The sequence below is a fragment of the Equus caballus genome, chromosome 21 (assembly GCF_041296265.1).
Source record: "Equus caballus isolate H_3958 breed thoroughbred chromosome 21, TB-T2T, whole genome shotgun sequence".
In the NCBI taxonomy this organism is placed as follows: Eukaryota; Metazoa; Chordata; class Mammalia; order Perissodactyla; family Equidae; genus Equus; species Equus caballus.
Window position 1 is genome coordinate 71686790 of NC_091704.1, and position 20759 is coordinate 71707548.

The 20759-nt window shown below is 57.1% G+C and overlaps 1 protein-coding gene across 6 annotated transcripts in view; it reads left to right on the top strand.

Annotated features, from left to right (window-relative positions):
* LPCAT1 (lysophosphatidylcholine acyltransferase 1) overlaps positions 1 to 20759 on the top strand; it is a 66428-nt gene that overhangs the window by 42627 nt on the left and 3042 nt on the right. For 5 of the 6 annotated variants that reach the window (XM_070246130.1, XM_070246133.1, XM_070246131.1 and 2 more), the window contains 10 exons: positions 3114 to 3226; positions 4603 to 4663; positions 4961 to 5019; positions 7160 to 7194; positions 8415 to 8469; positions 10405 to 10487; positions 13533 to 13658; positions 14259 to 14412; positions 16970 to 17068; positions 20087 to 20228. In XM_070246130.1, coding sequence (XP_070102231.1) covers positions 3114 to 3226; positions 4603 to 4663; positions 4961 to 5019; positions 7160 to 7194; positions 8415 to 8469; positions 10405 to 10487; positions 13533 to 13658; positions 14259 to 14412; positions 16970 to 17068; positions 20087 to 20228 — 927 coding nt within the window. Of the gene's footprint in view, positions 1 to 3113; positions 3227 to 4602; positions 4664 to 4960; positions 5020 to 7159; positions 7195 to 8414; positions 8470 to 10404; positions 10488 to 13532; positions 13659 to 14258; positions 14413 to 16969; positions 17069 to 18151; positions 19194 to 19372; positions 19509 to 20086; positions 20229 to 20759 lie in introns of all 6 variants that reach the window. The other variant, XR_002802681.2, reaches the window with a different exon arrangement.

Genomic DNA, 20759 nt, shown 5'->3' on the forward strand with positions numbered 1-20759 from the left:
TCCTGTAAGGAATCCTGGGCAGTCTGCCCCATCCCCTCGCTTTAAGGATGAAAACGCCTTCCCACACCCAGCCTGGCCAGCCCAGCCGAGCACAGTCCAGGCGCCCTCCCGGGCTGGTTCTCAGTGGTTCTCAGCCCCATGGTTCTGTCTCTAGCGATCACCACCTGGCCCCGCTCCTACTCCGGCAGCTCCGCCCTGGCCCCGTGTCTGCTGCTCACCTCCTCACCCACCAGCCTCTCCACCTTTCCAGCTGAACCATCTCGGATCACCCGTGCTTCATGCTGAGCACATCTGCGGCGGATTCTGGAGCAGGGCCGGTCCAGGCAGGAGGTGGGCGGGGCTGGGGCAAGAGCTACGGGGTGGAGGGTCCCCACTCCATCCACCTTCTCTGAGTTTCCACCTGGCACCTGACAGTGTTCGCATACAGAGAACGTTGTGTATGTTTTATTCTGTCCTTCTGATAAGAGGAATGTTATGAGAGAGGGTGTAAGGATTGTGCGCTGTTGGCGACGTGGATGCTGACCAATGTTTCCTTGGTTGCATGTGGACCACGTGGCGTCTGTCACAAAGTAACGCAGACCAGCAGCTTCTACACAACAGACGTTATTGCTCGCAGTTTGGAGGCTGAGTCTGAGCTCAGAGTGCCGGTGTGGTCGGGTTCTGGCAAGAACCCCCCTCCGCCCTCTTGCCGTGTCCTCACGTGGTGGAGGAGAGAACGGTGGAGGTCTGGTCCCTGGGAGTGGTGTCACATCCTTCACAGACATAATGGCCTCATCCGAGGTGGTTTCAGTGACGTTGGTTAGAAAACAAAAGTGGAGAGAAGGCAGGCCCGTGGGGCAGGCAGGGGCAGCCCGCTCACCCAGCTTCCTGCAAAGGTTCGCAGAAGCTCAGGACGGCCGTGGCCATGGCGGCCCAGCAGCTGAGCCTGGATTTCCAAAGAAAGGGCTTATACACCATGTACCTGAATAGTCGGGTTAAACTCCAAGAGTTTCTGAAAGCCAGGCAGAGACCGTGACATTGGCAAGTTTGTGGCTCACTTTCATGCCTCTGGAGGTCTCCACAGACCCCTACTGTGAAGGAGCCTGGTCCCTGGTGAGGGCCCGGGGAGCCCTTTGGGTTTTTGCAGACATGATGCTTGTTCTGGTGTTCTGTTTTCTGTGGTGTTCTGAAGTTTTAAGCTTCAGGCTGTGGCGTGTCGCATTCTGGGGAAGTTCTGGGCTTGGGGAGGGTGGCATCTCACTGTGCTTCACGGACAAATTACACAGAACCCTCTGGAAACCTCGGCTTCCATCACAGCTCAAGTCACACCCGTCCGTCCACATCCCAAGTTCAGGGTGTCTGAAGCTCCTCAGCTGGAAGTGCTGGGGCTCCGAGGTCAGAGCTGGGCCCCAGGCCCCCACCTGCTGACCCTAGTCTCGGGGTCAGCAGGGAGGGTCACCAGCACATCCTCTGTGCCGGGGTCCTTCATACAGACTGTAGATTTCTCAGACCTTTTATGGATAATTGACAAGTGAGCGGAAAGGGATGATGACACACCATTTTATTACAAATTTTGATTATAATTCAGAAACAGCACATCCCAAACTATGCTCCCTATTTTCCTGGTTTTGAAGGTAAATATGCAGCTCACAGCCCATCTCTTCGGGCAGAGCAGAAGGGAGCTGAGAGGCCGTCAGGATCGCTGACGTCGCTGTCGCCTCGTCCTTCTAGGCAGCTCCCTCGTTCCTCCCTTTCCTTCCCGTTGTCCTTTTGAGCAGAGTCAGGAAGCACCGGAGAGGAAGGCTGGAACGGGTCCCAGAATGGTGGAAAAGCAAAACGTTTCAAGGCAAAGGAAGAAATCTCGCTGAGATCCACGTGCATCTTAGACCTTCGAGTCCCAGGGACCCAAGTGGATAGAAGTTTTTTAAAATAAATTTGCTCTTTGCTCTTCGGAACCCCTCCAAGAACTCATGAAATATTATTCCTCACAAGCAGTAAAAATGCTCAGAAAAGAAGCTCGAAGCTCATCTCGGGTCCCGCGGGGACTGACCTTGGGGCAGAGCAGGTGGTGCCGCAGACTTGCCCGACTCTCGGGGTGATGGGCTGTCAGGGCTCCGGCCACCGTTTCCAAGAAAGGAAGTTCCTGCTGAGGGCAGTCTATTCTGAAGTGGATTCTCACTTCTCCCTTCTAAGGAGTTCTCCCTTCTCTTCCACCTTTAAATCGTCCTGCGAGAGCACCACCGTCTGGTCGAGGGAGCCCTGAGCGTCCATGCCTAACAGGAGGCCGTGCTGCCCAGTGGTTAGAGTCGGCACTTATGAGTGTCCTGGGGCCACCATGGCAAAGTACCACAAATTGGGGGCTTGAAACAACAGAAGTGTGCTCTCTCACTGTTCCGGGGCCAGAAGTCCAGCATCAAGGTGTCGGCAGGGCCAGTTCTGAGGGAGAATCCACTCCATCCTCTCTCTAGCCTCTGGTGGCCCCCACAGTCCTTGGCACCCCTTGGCTGAGGCCACAGCACCCATTCTCTCCCTCCATCACCACTGGCATCCTCTCCACCTGCATTTGCTCCCCCTTGTCTTGCAAGAACACCTGTCATTGGTTAGGGCCCAGCCCAAAGCAGCACCAACTCGTCTTAACTTGATTATGTCTGCAAACACCCTGTTCCCGAATGAGGTCACAGCCACAGGGCCCAGGGTCGGGACGTCAACCTGCCTTTGAGGGACACAGTTCAATCCACAGCAGGGGCTGGTGGGGTCCGAGCCATGTGCCCCAGGCCCTTCTGACCTGGGTCCTTTGACCCCTGCCCCCTCAGCTGTTAGCAGTGGTGACTGAAGGCTCTGCTCCATGGATGGGTCAGCCCCCCGTTCCCTTTCTCGGCTTTGTCATCCATGGACACCCGGTGTGGTTACTTTGGGTCTTGAAGGTTGTGGGGCTTTCCGCTGACATCTAAGTTCCCCAGAAGCTTTAGTAATTTTCCTGATTCCCTCGTGGTCAGGCTTTGACTCACCACCCACCCTATGGCTCAGCTCTCGGGGCGACTCTAGGGGGCTCACCACCAGCCGGGCGCCGTGGGGCAGCCCCTGTTGGCCCCCGCCCCCCAGTCCTGCCCACAGCAACGCCCCCTCTCTTTCAGCTCTGATGCAGCACATCCGGCCACTGTTGGTGTCGCGGTCGGACAAGGACTCCCGCAGGAAGACGGTGGAAGAGATCAAGAGGCGCGCCCAGTCGAACGGAAAGTGGCCGCAGGTAACTCGGTCCCCCCCTGCGTTTTGAGTGGATTTATTCCAAAAGATGCTAACTTAGAGATGGAGTTGGGGCAACAGAGCGTCCCGAGCTCACCTCCCTGGGGCTGGATTGTTTCGTTTCATTTTATCTTTGATGAGTTTGCAAGTCCAAGAATGTGCTGAGTATCAGGTACTTTTGGTTCTGGAGTCTTAAAGTGAAAAGAAATAAGGAGAGGCCGGCCCGGTGGCTCAGTGGTTGAGTTCGGCGTGCTCCACTTCTGTGGCCTGGGTTCCTGGGTTTGGATTCCAGGCGTGGACCACTTGTCAGCCATGCTGTGGCAGCGACCACATATAAAGTGGAGGAAGACTGGCACAGATGTTAGCTCAGGCTGAGTCTTCCTCAGCCAAAAAAAAAAAAAGAAAGAAAGAAGGCAAAACAATTCTTATATGCATCTCGAGTCATCTTTATTGAAAATGAATTTTTTGGAAGTTCTAGGTCAGAAAGAGCTGCTGACCTGCCCTCAGGGGTCAGCACAGTCTCGTGTCTGAATAGTGCGTTAGTCTATGGGGTGTCTCCTTGCTTCTAAAAACCCTGGACTGGGCATGCTTGCACGTTTGTGGTTCCTGGGATGTGAGGAAGGCCTGGCCCAGGCTGTGAGGTGGGGGCCTCGCCCATGTTGGCCGTGGATGTGTTTGACCCACGCTGCATGTTTTTCTTTTCAACTGAGCTGACACTGAGAAGCTGGACATCCCACAGGACTCCCTGGGTTCTGGCAGCTCAGGAAACACTAGAATGTCTGGCCCACAGCACCCATGCCCTCAGGGTGCCCTGGTTGCCACCCCCACAGCCAGGGGCACCCCCCTCTCTGTTCAGCTAACCTGCCTGGTCCTTAGGTGCCAGGGTTGGACCCACACTGGTGCAGCGCTGGTGGAGTTGAAAGCAACCACACGGGCTGTGTTTCCAACAATGGGGGAGGTTCAGGTCACACTTTCTGGCTGGAAGTCAGTGAACTCAGAGTCACTGCGGTCCCAGTGGGGAAGGCATTTCTCTGGCAGCCCTCACCAAGCCGCCCAGCCTGGGGCCCTCCGTCTGTGCCGTGTCCTGCCCCGTGCACAGTGCGTCCTGTGCGCTGTGCCTGGTCCTCACGGCAGAGGGTGGGCACCAGCAATTGCCCGTTTACAAACCCGCTGTCTAGGAGGCATGCTGATTGCATCCTTGTGTTGCTTCCAGCTTTTAGGGAACCCACTGTTAGAGAGGGAGTCAGCAAACCTTCCATGGTGCGTCTTAACCCTTCCGCTGAGTATGGTTCAAGGGTCCACGTGACCTCAGAGCAGAGAGGATAGACTGACAGCTGCCATGTCCCTTTAATGCCAGCCTTTTCATTTTTCCATTTCAAGATAATGATTTTCCCCGAGGGCACGTGCACCAACAGGACTTGCCTGATTACCTTCAAGCCTGGTAGGTAGTTTTCTTAGTTATTTCTTTTTCTTCTCGAGAAATCAGGAGAGACCTGCACTCCCACCTGTGCCCTCGGCCTGCAGACGCTCCTGTCTGTCCCCTGCTGGGCAGGGCCACGACCTGGCATTTTCTGTGCATGTTCAAGGGCAGCACAGAGGTTGGGAAACCCTCCAGGCACTGAATGACCATTAGCCAGGAGGGCCTGGCAGAAAAGCCCGTTTTATTCTGAGGCTGGCATGAGGTGCGCAGGCTGAGAACCTGCTGCCTCGGAAATGAGTTGCGTCCTTTTCTCTGCAGGAGCCTTTATTCCGGGAGTCCCTGTCCAGCCGGTGGTTTTACGGTACCCAAACAAGCTGGTGAGTGTGTTTTCCTGGGGGCTCATGTTAAGGTGAATTACCTGGGAATGAGGAGTGTGGGGTGTTTTAATGTACTGTTTCTAATCGACGCCAGTATTCCAAAATATTCCTTAGAATTCACCCACAAAGCCCCTCTGTCGTAGGTCGTGAACTTGCAGCCCTTCCTCACGTGGGATCCATCCACATTTTGGTGTGAGACCCCTCCCGCCCACATCCTCAGCAGCTCTCACGACCCCGTTCAGACTCCAGGAAATTTTTAAATTAGGAATATTTGAGTTCTGGAAGCCTGGAGGCAGCAGGAGAGAAAGGAATTAAGTGACTTTACGGTTGATGCGCCTTTCTCGTGCCCACTTCAGGTGCAGAGGTTTTGTTTGTTCTAAAAGAGCAAAATAAAAGAGGTCCTGGGTGATGTTGACAGACCCCTGGCTCAGAGGGGCTGGACAAGGCGTCAGCAGGTTCTGCCAGGTCCCGCCGTGGCCTCGGCCTCCGAGTCTGTGAGGCAACCATGGCTGGCCTTCCTCCCACGCGCCCTGAGGATGCCCTGCCCCCTCAGACACAGTCAGCCCACCTGCTCAGGGCGGGTGCCAGGCTCCCGTGTGCCTGCCGCACCTCACTTCTGCTGGAACCCCGTCCTGGTGGGCGTCCTTGCATGGTGGTAGATGAAGGACTCTTGCAGCTGAGAGAGGTCCACAGGGACCTGTGTCCCCTGGCCCTGCCTGGGTGCTGGGCGCACTGGACTATTTCTCGATGGAGGACACAGGAGGCAGATTCATTCATGACACTGAGCTTTCTCCCTGTTGCAGCGTCTTTATGACACAAAACAAGACACTGGCAGGTCATGACACGGTGGGGTCTGGAGTCGCTGGTCCAGATGGCAGAATTACGTGTGACATCTGTGAGCATGAGGGCTGCCAGGCCAGGCCTGCAGGCTCCAAGGTTTGCACACTGGACTCTGTGCCTGCAGGTGTGGACAGGCCCAGCAGAGGCTCTCTGAGTGGCCAGTAAATAAGTGTCAGTCAGAACCAGTAGCCACGCAAACTCACAGATAACATTGCTCTTACGGTACGTAACTGAAACTCTGAGGAGTGGTGTTCGTTAGCCAGTTTCTAAGAATAAGAGAATCTGTCATCGGTGTGTAGAGCTCTAGATTTTCCAGTTTTTAAGTTGATTCCGTCAGCTTATCTTAAGCAGGGTGCCCCTACTGGGTTCTTAGATCCAGCTTAGTTGTCAGAGAAGCAGAACGTCTGCCTTGTGCTCGTGTTTCATCAGCTGCAGGGAGAACAGAGCCACGCAGGGGAGGGAGCTGGGGGGGGGGGGGGGGCGGGCTGAGGGAGGCCGTGTGGCAGGTGGGTTTTTAGGAGCCCCTGAGCGGGGTGCAGGTGGGTGTCAGGACTGCAGAGGAGAGAAGCCCATGTGAGTGACCAGGGTCAGGGTAGAATCAGGGCTTGTGTCCCCACCTAGGTGGCTCATGCAGCTGCTGATGCTGAGGCTGGAGCGCGTCTGAGATCCCCCCATAGGTGGGGCCCTGGGCACACAGTGGGCGGAGAGGCAGCCCCGACAGTGGTTTGTTCTGCCCCTCCCGAGCCTGCGGCTGACCTGCTGGAATGTGTCTCTGACCAAGAGTCAAGCCGAGGACCTTTAGGGGTACAGGCGGGTGTGGAGTTGGAATGAGGCTGCCAACAGCACCATGTGGCTAGGTGACGGTGACGAGCAGGGCAGGTCTTACAGGCCCTGCTTGAGCACATCTGAGGGAGCCAACAGATAGAGCAGGTGCCCACATGGGGGACTGAAGTTGCCAGGGGCACCTGGAGGGGGGAGGGCAGAAAAATGGAACAGGGACGAGGTCTTAGGCAGACACTGGAGTTGGTAACCGTGGAGCTGTGGGAAGATGGATGAGCCTTCCTGGGGAATCTGGGTCCCCAGGGAGCACCCACCTTCTCCCTGCCCTAGAGGGAACTTGAGAGGAAGGGGAGGCTAGCGTCCGGGGTCAGAGGTGGGCTGGGATGGGGGTGAGGGCAAGAGCCTGGAGCGGGGCCAGGACAGGCAGGCACGGCTGTGGAGGGAAGAGCCTTTCGGCACATGTAGGGACTTGTGGCACCAGATGTCCAGTTGTGGCTCATTCTCTCCTTCTTGCCCCCAGGACACCATCACATGGACGTGGCAAGGCCCCGGAGCGTAAGTCAGACGCCGTGTTGTCTTGTTTGTCCTGTCCTCCTGGGAAAGCCCGGGGGCCGCTCAAGAGACATGTGTACTCCAGTTCCTTTAGCAAGTGTGAAAACTCTGAACCCTGACCTGGGGCCCTTTGACAGCTGCTGGCCTCAGCCCATTGTGGAAACTCGATATACAAATCGGGCAGTCCTCACTCGTGGATTCGGGACTTAATGTCTCCACCCAACGGGAAGGTACCCGCAAGAACTCCTCTCTTCCCACCCGTGTCTGTCAGCTCAGGGGTTCCAGCACGTCATTGACCTGGGGTCCCTGGTAGAGAAGGAGGCAGCTCCCGGGGCGACCTCCCCTTGCACAGCTACAAGGGGGGCATGGGGTTCCAGGCACACTGGGCCTGCAGGGCCAGCATTGAGCTGGTATTTGGAGGTGGAACAGAGTGGTGAGGCCAGGCAGAGCCCCCCCAGCACCCCCAGGCCTTGCCAGGGGGCTTGGAACAGGGCTCTGGGGAGGTGCCATGAGGGGCAGCACATCTGAGGAGAGGCGATAATATTCCCAAGGCTGGAGTGCAGAGGGTGGATGGCAAGAAGTGAGGTGGAAGCTGGGAGGAGGCCCAGGAAGGGCTCCTTCAGGGTCCTGTGGCCTGAGCTTGGAGCTGGCAGTGATGAGGCAGAAACAAATGGGTGCATACAAAGAGAATTAAGAGGGAGACTATCCATCTGGGGGAGTGAGTGAGGGCCCAAGAACAGGGGACCCAAATGGCTCCCCGTTTCCGACTCCTGCAAATAGAAGGATGGCAATGCTGGTTCTGAGGTGAGGAACTCCAGGAGCCAGGCTTGGGGATGGTATAACTTAGGGCCTGTCCAGTGAGTGCTCCCAGGGGACAGCCAGGGTGGGGACAGGTGTCAGGTAAATGAGGTTTCCTGAGCTGGAGGACAGACTTGGGAAATGGTAGCTTGCAGGGCAGACCAAAGCTACAGGCGTGGGTGTCTTTAATGAGAACAGTGAAGACTACTATTTAATAAAATTAGCCTTGTCAGTCATCACTGTGTTTTAAGGTTCGGATTTAGGCTGAGGAAGGCTAAGTGTCTGCTCCTGAAGGAGAATTAACTGCCTGCTGGTGCCCTGTGCAAGGAAAGGGGTCTGGAGACTTGGCTCCAGAAGTGGAAGTGATTTAACTAAAAGGAATTGAGAATCTTTTAACCAATGCTGTAAATCTGTTGGTTTTTAAGGTTGAAAATCCTGTGGCTCACGCTGTGTCAGTTTCACAATCAAGTGGAAATTGAGGTTTGTATAGATATAGTGTCACAGAGTTACATTGGGGTCTACATAGATACAATGTTATACAGTGTTGTATTAAGATCTGTGTAGATGACATTTTATGCAGTGTTATATTGGGATCTGTATAAATACAATGTTATATTGTCAGTGTAGATACAATGTTATACAGTGTTGCAGGTACAGACACAATGTTGCGTTTTCTATATAGATACAATGTTATATTAAGGCTTGTACAGACATAGTGTTATACAATGTTATGTTGGGGGTCTAAATAGGTACAATGGTATACAAGGTCACATTGATGTCTGTACAGATACAATGTTATATGTTGTCTGTCTTGCTTTGAACTCTCCATTTCTCAGGGCTCCTTAGAGATGCTTCCGGTGGTTTTTGCATCAATGGCTTTGTGTCTCTTGCATGATTTTGAATCCATTCAGATAGGATTTTTTTTAAAGTCAACAAGGAAGCTAAACCCCTCATTCTTTTATTATGATTAGCATAGCTTAAGGGCATATAGAATTGGCACATATACAATGAATTGGTTTTTGGGCTTTTATTTTTACCTGATTCTAATACTGCTAAATTTGTCATGCTGTTATCCTCTGTTTAATACTTGGTTAGAGCTGTAGGCTGCCTCCCAGTTTTCAGCCCATTTATGTCTCTAAAGTCCCAACACCCATCCTCTCAGCTAAATCAAATACAAGTCACATTTGTGCAGCCTGTAAATTTTATCTGAGTGGATGAAGAATAGAGTTTATTTTCTTCAAAAGGGAATTAATGTGCTACTCCCGCACCTGAAAATTAAAGATGAGTCATGGGCAACTTAAATTATTTAATGAAACAATTAGCTACCCTCTGATAAATTTTACAGAGTAACACTGAATTTACAAATGAGCCCAGCTTTCAGCCAGGATTTTCACTTCGGTAGAATATAAGCCACTTAATTACAAAGAACTGAGCTGAAAGAGCCCTGGCCTGGGCCGAGGGTGGCAGGCCTACCACTTAGGATGTTTCACGTGGCTCGTCTGCAGGTAGCCAGGAAGCCCCAGGGGAGTGAGGCTCTCAAGAGGACATGCCGGTGCTGCCCAGGCCTCCCAGTGTGAACGGCTCCATTTCAGACCTGGTTTCTAACTCTAAGAGTTGAGAAGAAACCGTATGGCTTTGTGAAGTCACTCTAAATGTCTTTACTCATGTTACTCCTACAAGATACCAAAGCTAATGTGAGAAACGGTTGCAATTAACATAGTTTTTAAAAATGTAGCAGTAAGTGACAGATTAGAATTATACGATGAGAATTGATAGGGTTTCAGGATGTTCCTGTATTCCCAAATACCCATTTTAAAGAAAAAGGGCTGGGTGATGGTCTTCTCTGCACAGTGAGGTTGGCACCCAAGTGTGGGACTTAGTCACTTAAAACGCTGTGTAAGCATTGCCCACGCAAAGATGTGTGTTCATGGGTCACCATATTGTAATCTCAAAATGCAGTAGATGTCAATAAGCTAAAAAGTCTATCTTTCAAGTAGAAAAAATTGGTTGTGCTTTCTACAACACAAAGCTGAGACCTTTAGAAATGGAAGCTCACAGGTAGTTCTTTGCATCTAAACATTAAGCCCCTGTGTGAAGTTGGAAATACAGTGCACAGGAAAGCAACACCTTCTGTCTCGGTGGAGCAGGCCCTGCGGGTGAGGAATGCTGGGTTGTGAGTTTTCACACAGGTGTGTGTATGTGTGCATGTATGTGCACATGTGTGCATGCATGTGGGTGCAGTGCATGCATTTTGTGTGTGTGCGTGTGCCTGTGACAACTTCAAAGACAATTCTAATAGAAAGTGCTTCGACAGATCTTAATTTTGTCAGACTCAGGGTTGTCACCTGTGGTGGCCTGGGTAAGGTAGGTGTCTTGTGATGCTCATGGAAGTAACGCATCCTTCTCTGTGCTCAGTTCCTCCCCGTGTACAGCCCTTCAGAGGCGGAGAAGAAGGATCCTGTGCTGTACGCCAGCAACGTGCGGCGCGTCATGGCAGCGTGAGTGAGCACCCTCCTTCCTCTGTGGCTGGGATGCCTAGGACCTGGACTTCCCTAAGTATTGCTCAGGACTCTTGCTTGCCTCCTGTTTTCCGCCTTAGGGCACTGCCAATAAAAAGAAGCCAGTAGTGTTAGGAAACTGGGCTTTTGCAAAAGCGAATGAGCCAGTGTTGACTTGCATAGTAGCAGCTGTGTGCTTGGCCCTGTGCTTTGCATCTCCTGTCTCTGTCAGGTGACATTTCTGCTTGCTCAACAATGGGAAGGTGTTTCATTGCCACTTAGTTTTACAAAGTTCGGACGTGACCATAGTCATCAGTCACCTGAGTGCCATGTCCGTGTGCGCCCAATGGAGACAGGCAGTGGAGCTGTGGGCAAGAGCGCCGGCCCCAGGCAGACGAGGGGATTGGGTTGGCGTGTCCTGGAGCTTGATTTTGTCCTCTCCCCATATAGTGTTTGTTAATGTTCTTGTTCCGTCTTACCGAGTTAAGTATGGTATTTGCACACTCACTCTGGTGTATGACTTGTGCTGCGTATTCAGTGAGCGTGTGCACTTGGCAACAGTCTTGCTTCCCACTTGCACACGATTCCGGTTGCCTCAGCGAGCAGTAGTGTCAGCCCGCACCCCTCCCCTCTGCCCGCCTTCCTCCCTCCGGGTCCCATCCTCTCCCCTCTTCTCCTGCTTACAGGCTGCAGGGGCTGCCTCTGAGTTTGGCCACTGCGGTGCCAGGAGGGGGTCTCAGGGCTCAGCGGCTCTGGGATTGAGCGTCCCTGTGGGGGCGTCTGCGTGGCTGCAGAGGGGTTCTGATGGTGCTGTTGCTGACCTGGTGTGACCGAGGCTCCTGAAATGAGCTCCGTCTGGACACGTGTCATGACCCCACTTCACTGGGTTCTATGGGACCATGTTGAGCAAAATCATGCATTCACCTCAACACTAGTGAGCTAAACTCAGCCCGGTTTAGGCTGTCCACATGCTCCTCAGAAAGTTAGGCACTAGGAACAGTCCATGGACACTCCCCTCTCCTCTTGGGCACCCACCCTCTGGACTTCCATCTCCCTCTTCTCGGAATCACGCCTGGGGACCGTATGGAGCTGCCAGTGCTCAGGATGCACTTCATCCTCTCAACCTTTGGGAGGTCTGGGTGCTCAGTTCTTGATAAAGAAATAATATCCACAGAATTGCAGGCTTCACAGGTTAGGTGTAATTTTTTTTAGTATGCATTCAAATAAATTAACTTTTTTTTTTTTTGGTGAGGAAGATTGTCCCTGGGCACACATCTGTGCCAGTCTTCCTCTATTTTGTGCGTGGGATGCTGTCGCAGCATGGCTGATGAGTGGTATGTAGGTCCGTGCCTTGGATCTGAACCCAGGAACCCCGGACCGCGAACTGGATTGCGCAAACTTAACCCCTACGCCACCAGGCCAGCCCCAAATAAATGAACTATTAAAATTTTTAAAAATGTGTGTCCTAAAGAGACTGTCGTGACGTCAGCTACTCCCCGCGTTGGTGGAGGAGGAGCACCATATATTTGATGGAGAAGGGCAGCTGTTCATTAGGCGCCCCCTTGCCTCAGCAGCCACAGTGGGATTCTGGAAGCCTGGAGGTGGGCGGTTACCTCCCTGACCCCTAGTCCCCCTAAGTGCCTGGGAGGGGCCAGGACCCCCGGGAGCTTTGCAGGCAGTCCCTGAGCTGGCCTTGTCCCACCTCTCCATGGACCAGTCTGAGACGCTGCTGGTGCACTGCTGACTTCTCTCCCCACATGTTTATCCCCAAGTTTTCTGAGGGGGATTCTGAAAGCCAAGAAAGACGTCTGCAAGTGCCTGTTTCCTCGTTCCGGTTGCACCCAGTGTTGCTGTGGCAACAGGGAGCTGCTGTGGAAGTGACTGGCAGCCCAGGCAGTTCCGGAGGCTGGGGGCGGGCTCCATTTCTCTCCTTGGCAAATCTCCTGCCATGAATGTGTGTTCTGTAACAGTCAGGACGGGGCTATTTTTTATGGCATATGACGCAGCTGTGTAGAGGAGCGCCCGGCTGGGGCTGGGGCTTCGGGGCCGCATCGCCCCTCCTGCCTCCAGATTTCCTGGCCAGTCCGTCCTGTCCTGCAGGCCCCGCAGATGCCCATTCCTGAGGGGCAGACTTCCTGTTGTCACTGGCAGGTGGGCGCAGCTCAGGGAACCATGCCTGCCCTCCTCCAGTTAGGAGGGGGAGAGGCTGTGAGCCTTTAACCCAGCGGGCATTGAAGGTGGGTTCACCCTGCTGTCCTCGGCCTGTTCCTCCCGTTGTCCCGGGCACTTTTCCCTCGCCCGGCATGTTCTCTCGAAACACTGGAAACCCCTTTGCTATGAGGACAGGAGTCTGAAGGGGTGACTCTCGGCTGCATGATGAGCCCTGAGATCTGGAGTCTGGAAGGCTTCACCTGTTCCTCAGGTCTCTTCACGTATTTGGATGTTTTAGTCCAGTTTTTAAAGGTTTTAGACATTGGCTTCATTCTGCTGCCACTGGCCTGTTCTGCTTCCCCGGGCTCTTTCTCTGGCCGAGCACTATGGCCGCACCGGGGGCTTCCGTGGCGAGCCGCTCACTTCTCCAGCCGCCCAGCACACGTCAGCGGAGTGACGCCGTTTCTCCAGAAACAACTTCTTTCCCTGACTTTCACTTCCACCTTTGACACCACCTGTGCTCAGATCAGTTTCTCCTTTTAATATTTAGCTGAAGTCAGTTTTACAGGGGCTCCAAAACTAAACACTGACACCTCAGGACAGCGTCATTTACCTGAGACAGAGGATGTCTCAGACCCCACGCGGGAGGGATCCCTTTAACACACGTGTTCTCGTGGACAGATGGCCACGTGGTGCGCACCCCACTGGGCTCCCAGAGCAGGACGCTGGACTTGCAGGAGCACAGATTTCTGCCATCGTCGCTGACTCTGGCGAGACCCCCGGGAAGGGCCTGTGTTGTTCAACGGCCTTCGCCGGCTCCTGCTGCACCCCAGTGGTCCTCTGTCATCCCGAGGGACTGGGCTGATGGCGTGCGCCCTCCTCCCTCTCTTGCAGGGCCCTGGGCGTCCCCGTAACCGACTACACATATGAGGACTGCCAGCTGGCCCTGGCGGAAGGACAGCTTCGTCTCCCCGCCGATACCTGCCTTCTGGAATTCGCCAGGCTGGTGAGGGGCCTGGGGTGAGTTCTCTGGTTTTTCTTACTCACGAGCCTTGTGACGGGTGTGAGGCTGTGGGTGCCAGTGACAAAGGTGACAGACACCGAAGCGCGGTTTGTTGACAACATGGGGAGTCCTGAGGTGCGCAGCTGAGACGCATCTTGCAGATGGAGGAGCTCTGGCCCTCTCGGGTGTCCGCCCTGCACCTGTTGGCGAGTGGGCTGGAGGTGGCGGGCGCCGAGGGCCGCCTGCAGAGGGTCACAGTGCTCATCCTCAGCGTGCTGGGGTTTCCAAATGCCAGCGTCAGTCCACACGGAGCTATCCTAGAAGCCTCATGCTTGGCGCCACCTGTCTCTCTGGATGCCCCGGGAGGACCCCCCGGCCCTCAGACTGACCTGCTCGAGGGTGGGGTTCCACACGTGCAGGGGCGTAAATGGTGGCAAAGATACTTAGACAAACACACCGTGCACGTCCCAAGAATGAGAGCACCTCTTCCTGACAGTGAACTGGCTGCTTGTTCGATGAGCGAGTTTAGTATTTCGTTGGGTCTTCAGACAGGAACACCCTCCTGTTGTTCGCATCCCGTCATCGTGTGGAAGAACCGTTCCTCTTTTTTTGTTTAGCCTAAAACCAGAAAAACTCGAGCAGGATCTGGATAGATACGCAGAAAGTGCGAAGACAAGGCGAGGAGAGAAGATCCGTCTGGCGGAGTTCGCGGCCTTCCTGCAGGTCCCGGCCTCGGCCGCAGTGGAAGACTTGTTCTCCCTGTTTGACGAGGTAGGGCTGTCGCCCCCGAGGGCACTGGGGGGAAACCTGCGACTTGTCCAGGGTTACGTGGTTTTCACTAGAACGTAGGTGGAGAAGTAGAGTGGCCCTCACTGCCCGGCCCGCCCGGCCCCGTCGCTCGGGGCATTTTCTCCCATGCCTTCAAGTGCACATACAACTCGACATTGAGGTTAAGCTTTGCTGATGAATGTGCCTGGCGCTTGGGGTGTTTGTAAAGCGAATTGCTCGAAGGCCCACTGATCCCACACTGCGATGCTGGCCTGGCCCGTGGCCCCTTCCACAGTGGCCTCCGCGACCCCGCTCAGCCAGGCCTCGCTCAGCCATCAGCCTGGAGGCCCTCCGCGGCCTCTGTCTGTGTGGGGGGTTTCTCCCTGGTGTAGCACCCGGCCCCTCTTCCCTCCACCCCTGTGATGAGGTCAGACGTCTGGCTGCACGAGGAGTCCACGTTCACGTCACCACAGCCCTGGAAATGCAGGGTGGCCTTACGGGGCCCGGGGAGGGTGGGAGGCAGAGCACGGGGCAGGGCGGGTGCCCCTGTTGGCCAGAAAGCCCTGACACTGCTCCCTCCTGGGGGTTTGTGTCGCAACGTGGACGCCTGTGCGGGGGGCCGGCAGGTGCCGGTCACACCGCAGGGCTTGTTGAGGGCGCTCTCAGCCACGAACATGTGTGTTCTCTGTGCACCACATCCTGTGTTTCGTGTGGACAGCATAGCGTGTTCCATGTGAACAACACAGTGTGTTCCGTGTGACAACGCTGAGTGTTCTGTGTAACAACATAACGTGTTCTGTGGGACAATATAGCGTGTTCGGTGTGGCAGTGAGGAGCAGCCTGTCTGGCCTGTGCCAGAACTGGGAGGATGGAGTGAGTCACGCGGGCGCTGACATTGTGCGTGACGAGCTGTGAGCGAACCCTCGCTGAGCACTGGCACCTCACCACCATGTGCGGCTGGTTGTCATTTTCTGCTGGTTCGAGGGCACAGTGGTTTTCTGTGGGAGGAACTTCTCTGCTTCACGGAGGACCTCTGACCCCAGAGCAGAACGGGCAGGCCTGGGGCCTCATGGGACACGCCCTCTGTGGCACCCGCGCTCCTGCCTGAGACCACTGCCCATGCCCACACCTCAAGCATGGGGTCTGGGGCAGCTGTGGGGAGGCTGGCATTTCCCCTCAGGAGACACTGGGTGCCTCCCCCACCCCAGCCCCATAACCTGTGGCCTGTGGTTGACACGGAGCTAGACAACTGACCAGAATCTTCTCTCTGACCAGGGGTCCTGCCTCTGCCGAGGTCCTCCCCACCTCCTCCTCTCTGACCAGGGGTCCTCCCTCGCCCCAGGTCCTCCCCACCTCCTCCTCTCTGACCAGGGGTCCTCCCTCTGCCGAGGTCCTCCCCACCTCCTCCTCTCTGACCAGGGGTCCTCCCTCTGCCGAGGTCCTCCCCACCTCCTCCTCTCTGACCAGGGGTCCTCCCTCTGCCGAGGTCCTCCCCACCTCCTCCTCTCTGACCAGGGGTCCTCCCTCACCCCAGGTCCTCCCCACCTCCTCCTCTCTGACCAGGGGTCCTGCCTCTGCCGAGGTCCTCCCCACCTCCTCCTCTCTGACCAGGGGTCCTCCCTCTGCCGAGGTCCTCCCCACCTCCTCCTCTCTGACCAGGGGTCCTGCCTCTGCCGAGGTCCTCCCCACCTCCTCCTCTCTGACCAGGGGTCCTCCCTCACCCCAGGTCCTCCCCACCTCCTCCTCTCTGACCAGGGGTCCTGCCTCTGCCGAGGTCCTCCCCACCTCCTCCTCTCTGACCAGGGGTCCTCCCTCTGCCGAGGTCCTCCCCACCTCCTCCTCTCTGACCAGGGGTCCTGCCTCTGCCGAGGTCCTCCCCACCTCCTCCTCTCTGACCAGGGGTCCTCCCTCGCCCCAGGTCCTCCCCACCTCCTCCTCTCTGACCAGGGGTCCTCCCTCGCCCCAGGTCCCCCTCACCTCCTCTACCAGGAGTCCTCCCTCTGCCCCTGTGACCTCGCCCTCCCCCTCCACCCCACTGGCTCGCCCCTGTCAGTACAGCTGCCTGCTTATTCAGAGCCACTGCCTGTCCCAGGCTGACCACCTGCCCCACTGAGAACCCTCACATGGTGCACGCTGGGTCTGCAGCTAGCCTGGTGCTGGGGGTTCTGCACGCACAGCCTGGACTCACCTTACTCTGCTTGCTGGTTGTTGACTGCTAGCAGGCGAGGTTCCTGGAGCCCTGATAGGAGCATTGCAGTTTGCTGCTCTGTCTTAGCAAAGCCTTGGCCGGTGGTGGCTGTGACCTCACCTGCACTTTCTCGAGAAACCTCCGGGGCAGGTCATCCCCATGGAGGTTAATTATAACAATCTCAGAGGCGCACGTGGTGCAGTTACCTTGGAGAAACCCGTGGCTTGTCAGTGTTCTTCCAGAGTGCTCTTCACGTCGGCGGGCCGTATCGAGTCCGGGCGGAGCTCAGCTGCAGCTCCCGGCGGAGTGGAACCCCGTGCTCCACTCTCGGGGCTGGGCTGTCCCCTGAGATGTCTCTGTTCTCTTCGGCAGAGCGGAGGTGGCGAGATGGACCTGCGGGAGTACGTGGTCGCCTTGTCTGTCGTCTGCCGGCCATCCCAGACCCTGGACACCATGCAGCTGGCGTTCAAGGCAAGTGTAGAGCGGGCGTAGGTTGACTTGTGGGATAGCACGACCCGGCTGCCATCAGACCTCTGCCAGGATCAGTCTCCCTTGTCGTGCCGGTAAACTCCCTCTGCCTCACGGTACTTTCACTTTGGTTCCTATCGTAAGAACGGCATGGGGTAGGGTCTGGCTCTGTCCTGGGCCGCCTGAGCAGGGCTGCCGACCCCGTGCTTATCGGCGCTCCCAGCATGGCCTCCGCATCAGCCTCCTGACCTGGGACAGCCAGGCTTACAGCGTTGCCCAAAGCTGGGCCGTCCACCACGGGTGCAGAGAGTCTGGGTAAGGCCCATGATGGGGTCCCAGCCCACCTGCAGATTCACCCGGCTGTACTCAGGGCTGGCCTCACCAGGACACTGTCACTGAGGATGGAGCTGGACAGGCTTTGCCCACCTAGAGATGATTTTGTCAGAGTCTCAGAGAGGGTGTGTCTCACAGGTGCAACTCACATTAGCCAGACTCATGAGAACCTGATGTAGAAGTCAGGAGGCCACTAGTCTGACTGCTTGGAGAACCCCCTTCTTGCTTCTGACCCCAGCAGACCCTCTCCACAGCAACACCAGGGAATCCTCCCAGTGCAGGGTGGCGTCTGTGGTCATGCTGGGGGATTCACAGGTGATGGTGATACCTGACCCCCCTGTCTAGGAAAGCCTGGCCCCTTCCTCCAGGCCTGGGCAGGCCGTATCGTGGGCTCCTTCCCCACACGCTGTTCCTGTGGGCCCCCACAGGCAGCTTCTCTGAGGACACGCTGTCCAAGCTGGGACAGAACGACCAGGGGGGAGGCGCTCGGCTTGCTTCTCAGCGTGAACAGCCGAGCCCGGAGCAGGACGTGCTCTGATGGCCCTGCCGAGACTCTCACCCAAGGGGCAGACATAATGGGTGCAGGAGGAGGGGCCGCCAGAGGGAGGTTGGCCCCCACCTGTGCCCACCTTGCCGTAGCGCCTGCTGGATATAGGGCACGTGGCCCACTCGTCTCGGGCAGCCCTCCCTCTCGGGGGCGCACGCAGGGGTTACAGCTCTGCGGCCTGCAGGGACCACACCATCTCTCCACAGGTGCCCTGGTGAAGTGGGCGGCCGGCACCCTGCACCCCCAGTGCCGCGTGTGCTGCCTCGAGCCGACGTCCCAACCTCAGGTTTGAGGTCTCCAGGTGACTGGCCTCGCTCTCACCTGGCAGGGCACGTCCCTGGTGTTCCTGCCACAGCCCTGAGGCACCTCCCCGAGCCCACGGGGCACGGCCAGGGCACAGCCGCTCAGCAGGCAGCCCAGACCCGGTGGGTGGCAGATATGCCACGCTTCCTTGTCCGCAGCCGGACCTCGTCCTGGCTGGTGGTCTGGCACAGACACACGAGGACACGCACAGGCCACTGCACCCCCTGAGGGCGCTCGCGCACGTCCGTGCTGGTCCTCTCGAGTCCCTTGTTTCTGCTTTCTTTACCATTGTTACGATTCCATCAAACCTCAAGGTGTGGTCGTGGCACAACTCTTGGCGGCTCCGACGGGGAGAACGGACTCGCAGGTCTCCGCCCGCCCCGTCGTGAGCCCGGCCTCCAGGCAGGTTCTCACGCAGCCTTGGAAATAGTTTTCTGAATGTAGAAACACATGGTCCTGTCCGTTGTCAGTGTCACGGCTTCCGACTCTGAAGCCAGGTGCTCACACCTGTCGGCTGCCGGGTGGGAGGTGCCCGCGGGCATGAGCGGGAGGTGGGGAGGCCGGCTGGGGTTTGGCTCAGCCTGACTGTGAGGCTTCCCCGGCGCCAAGGGGATTAGTCTGCAGATGCTGGAGTCAGCGAGTCTGGAGGTAGGACGGAGACGAGGCCAAGAGGAGACTCAGAAGTGTCGGCGACGACGGGCGCTGGCTGCAGCCAGGCATGCGGGGGAGGGAGGGCGGGGGGACAGACACCTGGAGGGAATGGCCCAGGCAGCCCCCCAACACGGGAAACCAAACAGAGGCCATCAGAGAGAGGATGTGGTCCGGTGGGTCACCGCCTCCCGAAGGTCAAGCAAGGTGGCAGCGCATTCGTCCCACTGACAAAGGCCCGTGAGCACCCACGTGTGCCGGGTGAGGCCAGGGCAGGCAGCGGCCCTGAGCGGGCAGGTGAGCGTCCCACATGGAGCCCCTCCGGGTGGAGGCAGGGTGAACATTGGGAACAGTTTTGGGGTCGGGGGCAGGTCTGGGATCCGGGTCACAGAGTCTGCGTGAAGCAGGAGCTGCGGAGTTGGGGGGAGCCCACAGATGGGCCGGCTGGAGCTCAGGGGCCCCCCGCTCTCCTGCAGCCCCGTCTGCACATCCACGAGGCCGCAGGCTGTAAGGGGTTGTGTGCCCGCCTCGCCTGTGGGCAGCCGCGCTGTGGCTGGACCGGCCCCTGTGGGTCGTCCTCTGCAGGACGCCAGGGAGATTTGACAAGATGAGGTTTGTCACTCGCAGTCCTGGGGGGACACGGACTCCTGGGCCACACAGCGAGGTCGCGGGAGAGACGGCGCATGGGGTTCTGCCTTTGTTGGGTCAAGGGCGGGGGCCCGGGGTTTCATGAGCTCACTTTGTTGGTGAATTTAAAATGTAAGAGTGGGAATGGGGGCGCAGGAAGGGAGAGGGGGCCACTCAGGCCTTTCTGAGGGGGCTTTGTGGGTGGGCTGCCTGGTCCTTTATCCGGGGGTCTTGCTAGTGGCCGTGTTGTACGGCGGGTGGCGTGTCCATTCCAGGTGGACGCCTGGGCAGTCAGAGGCTTTGAGTCAGGCACTGACAGAACGATGTGTGTGCCCCTCTTTCCTGGTGAATTTGAAAGAGAAGAGCAGGCTTTAGAGCTTCCATGACCCGTGAGCTCCCCCTAAGGATGGTTTGGCGCCAGTGGCGGCAGCTCTGAGCAGTGGGATCAGGGCCTGCTGGAGAGCCGGGGTCGCCAAGGAGGAGCCGGCCACCCTGGGCGTGGGGGCTGGCGGGGGCGAGGACAGAGGGCTGGCTGCAGGGTGACGTGGGCCTCTGGTTTGCAGATGTACGGGTCTGAGGAGGACGGCAGCATAGACGAAGACGCCCTGTCCAGCATCCTCAAGACCGCCTTAGGGGTGGCCGAGCTGACCGTGACCGACCTTTTCCGGGCGATCGACCAGGAGGAGAAGGAGAAGATCACGTTTGGTAAGTGGGCCCAGCTGTGCAGGGAGGTGTCCCCAGGAGATGAGCAGCAGCCACAAGTGGAGTCCCTGCCCACAGGGCTCACCAGGCCGCCCTGCCCTCGTGGGGCACAGACAGACGTTCTGGGGAGGAGGGTTCCTCCCGGAGCCTGGCGGGGGTGAGTGGGAGCCTCAGGTCTCATTTCTGCACAATTCCTAGAAGCGGATCCCAAGCCTGGCTGTGGAGCTCAGGGCCCCATGAGAGATGCTGTCCCTGGGGCTGCAGGCGGCCTGTGCGAGGCCGGGCTGGAATGGGTGGCCCACAAGCGTCCACGATCAGGGTCCTTGAGGAGGAGCAGACCTGACCCCATCAGGACTGGCCTCTGCAGGGGTCTCCTCTCCCAGGGATGTTCTGGCTTCCTCACCTGTAGCCACACAAGGCAGGTGGCCGAGATCCCCAGGGACTCAGACCTGAACCCTGGCTTCGGGCAAAGGAGGAGGGGCTGGGGCAGTGGGACCCCAGGAGGCGGCCCCCTCGCCCACCAGCAGGCACGCA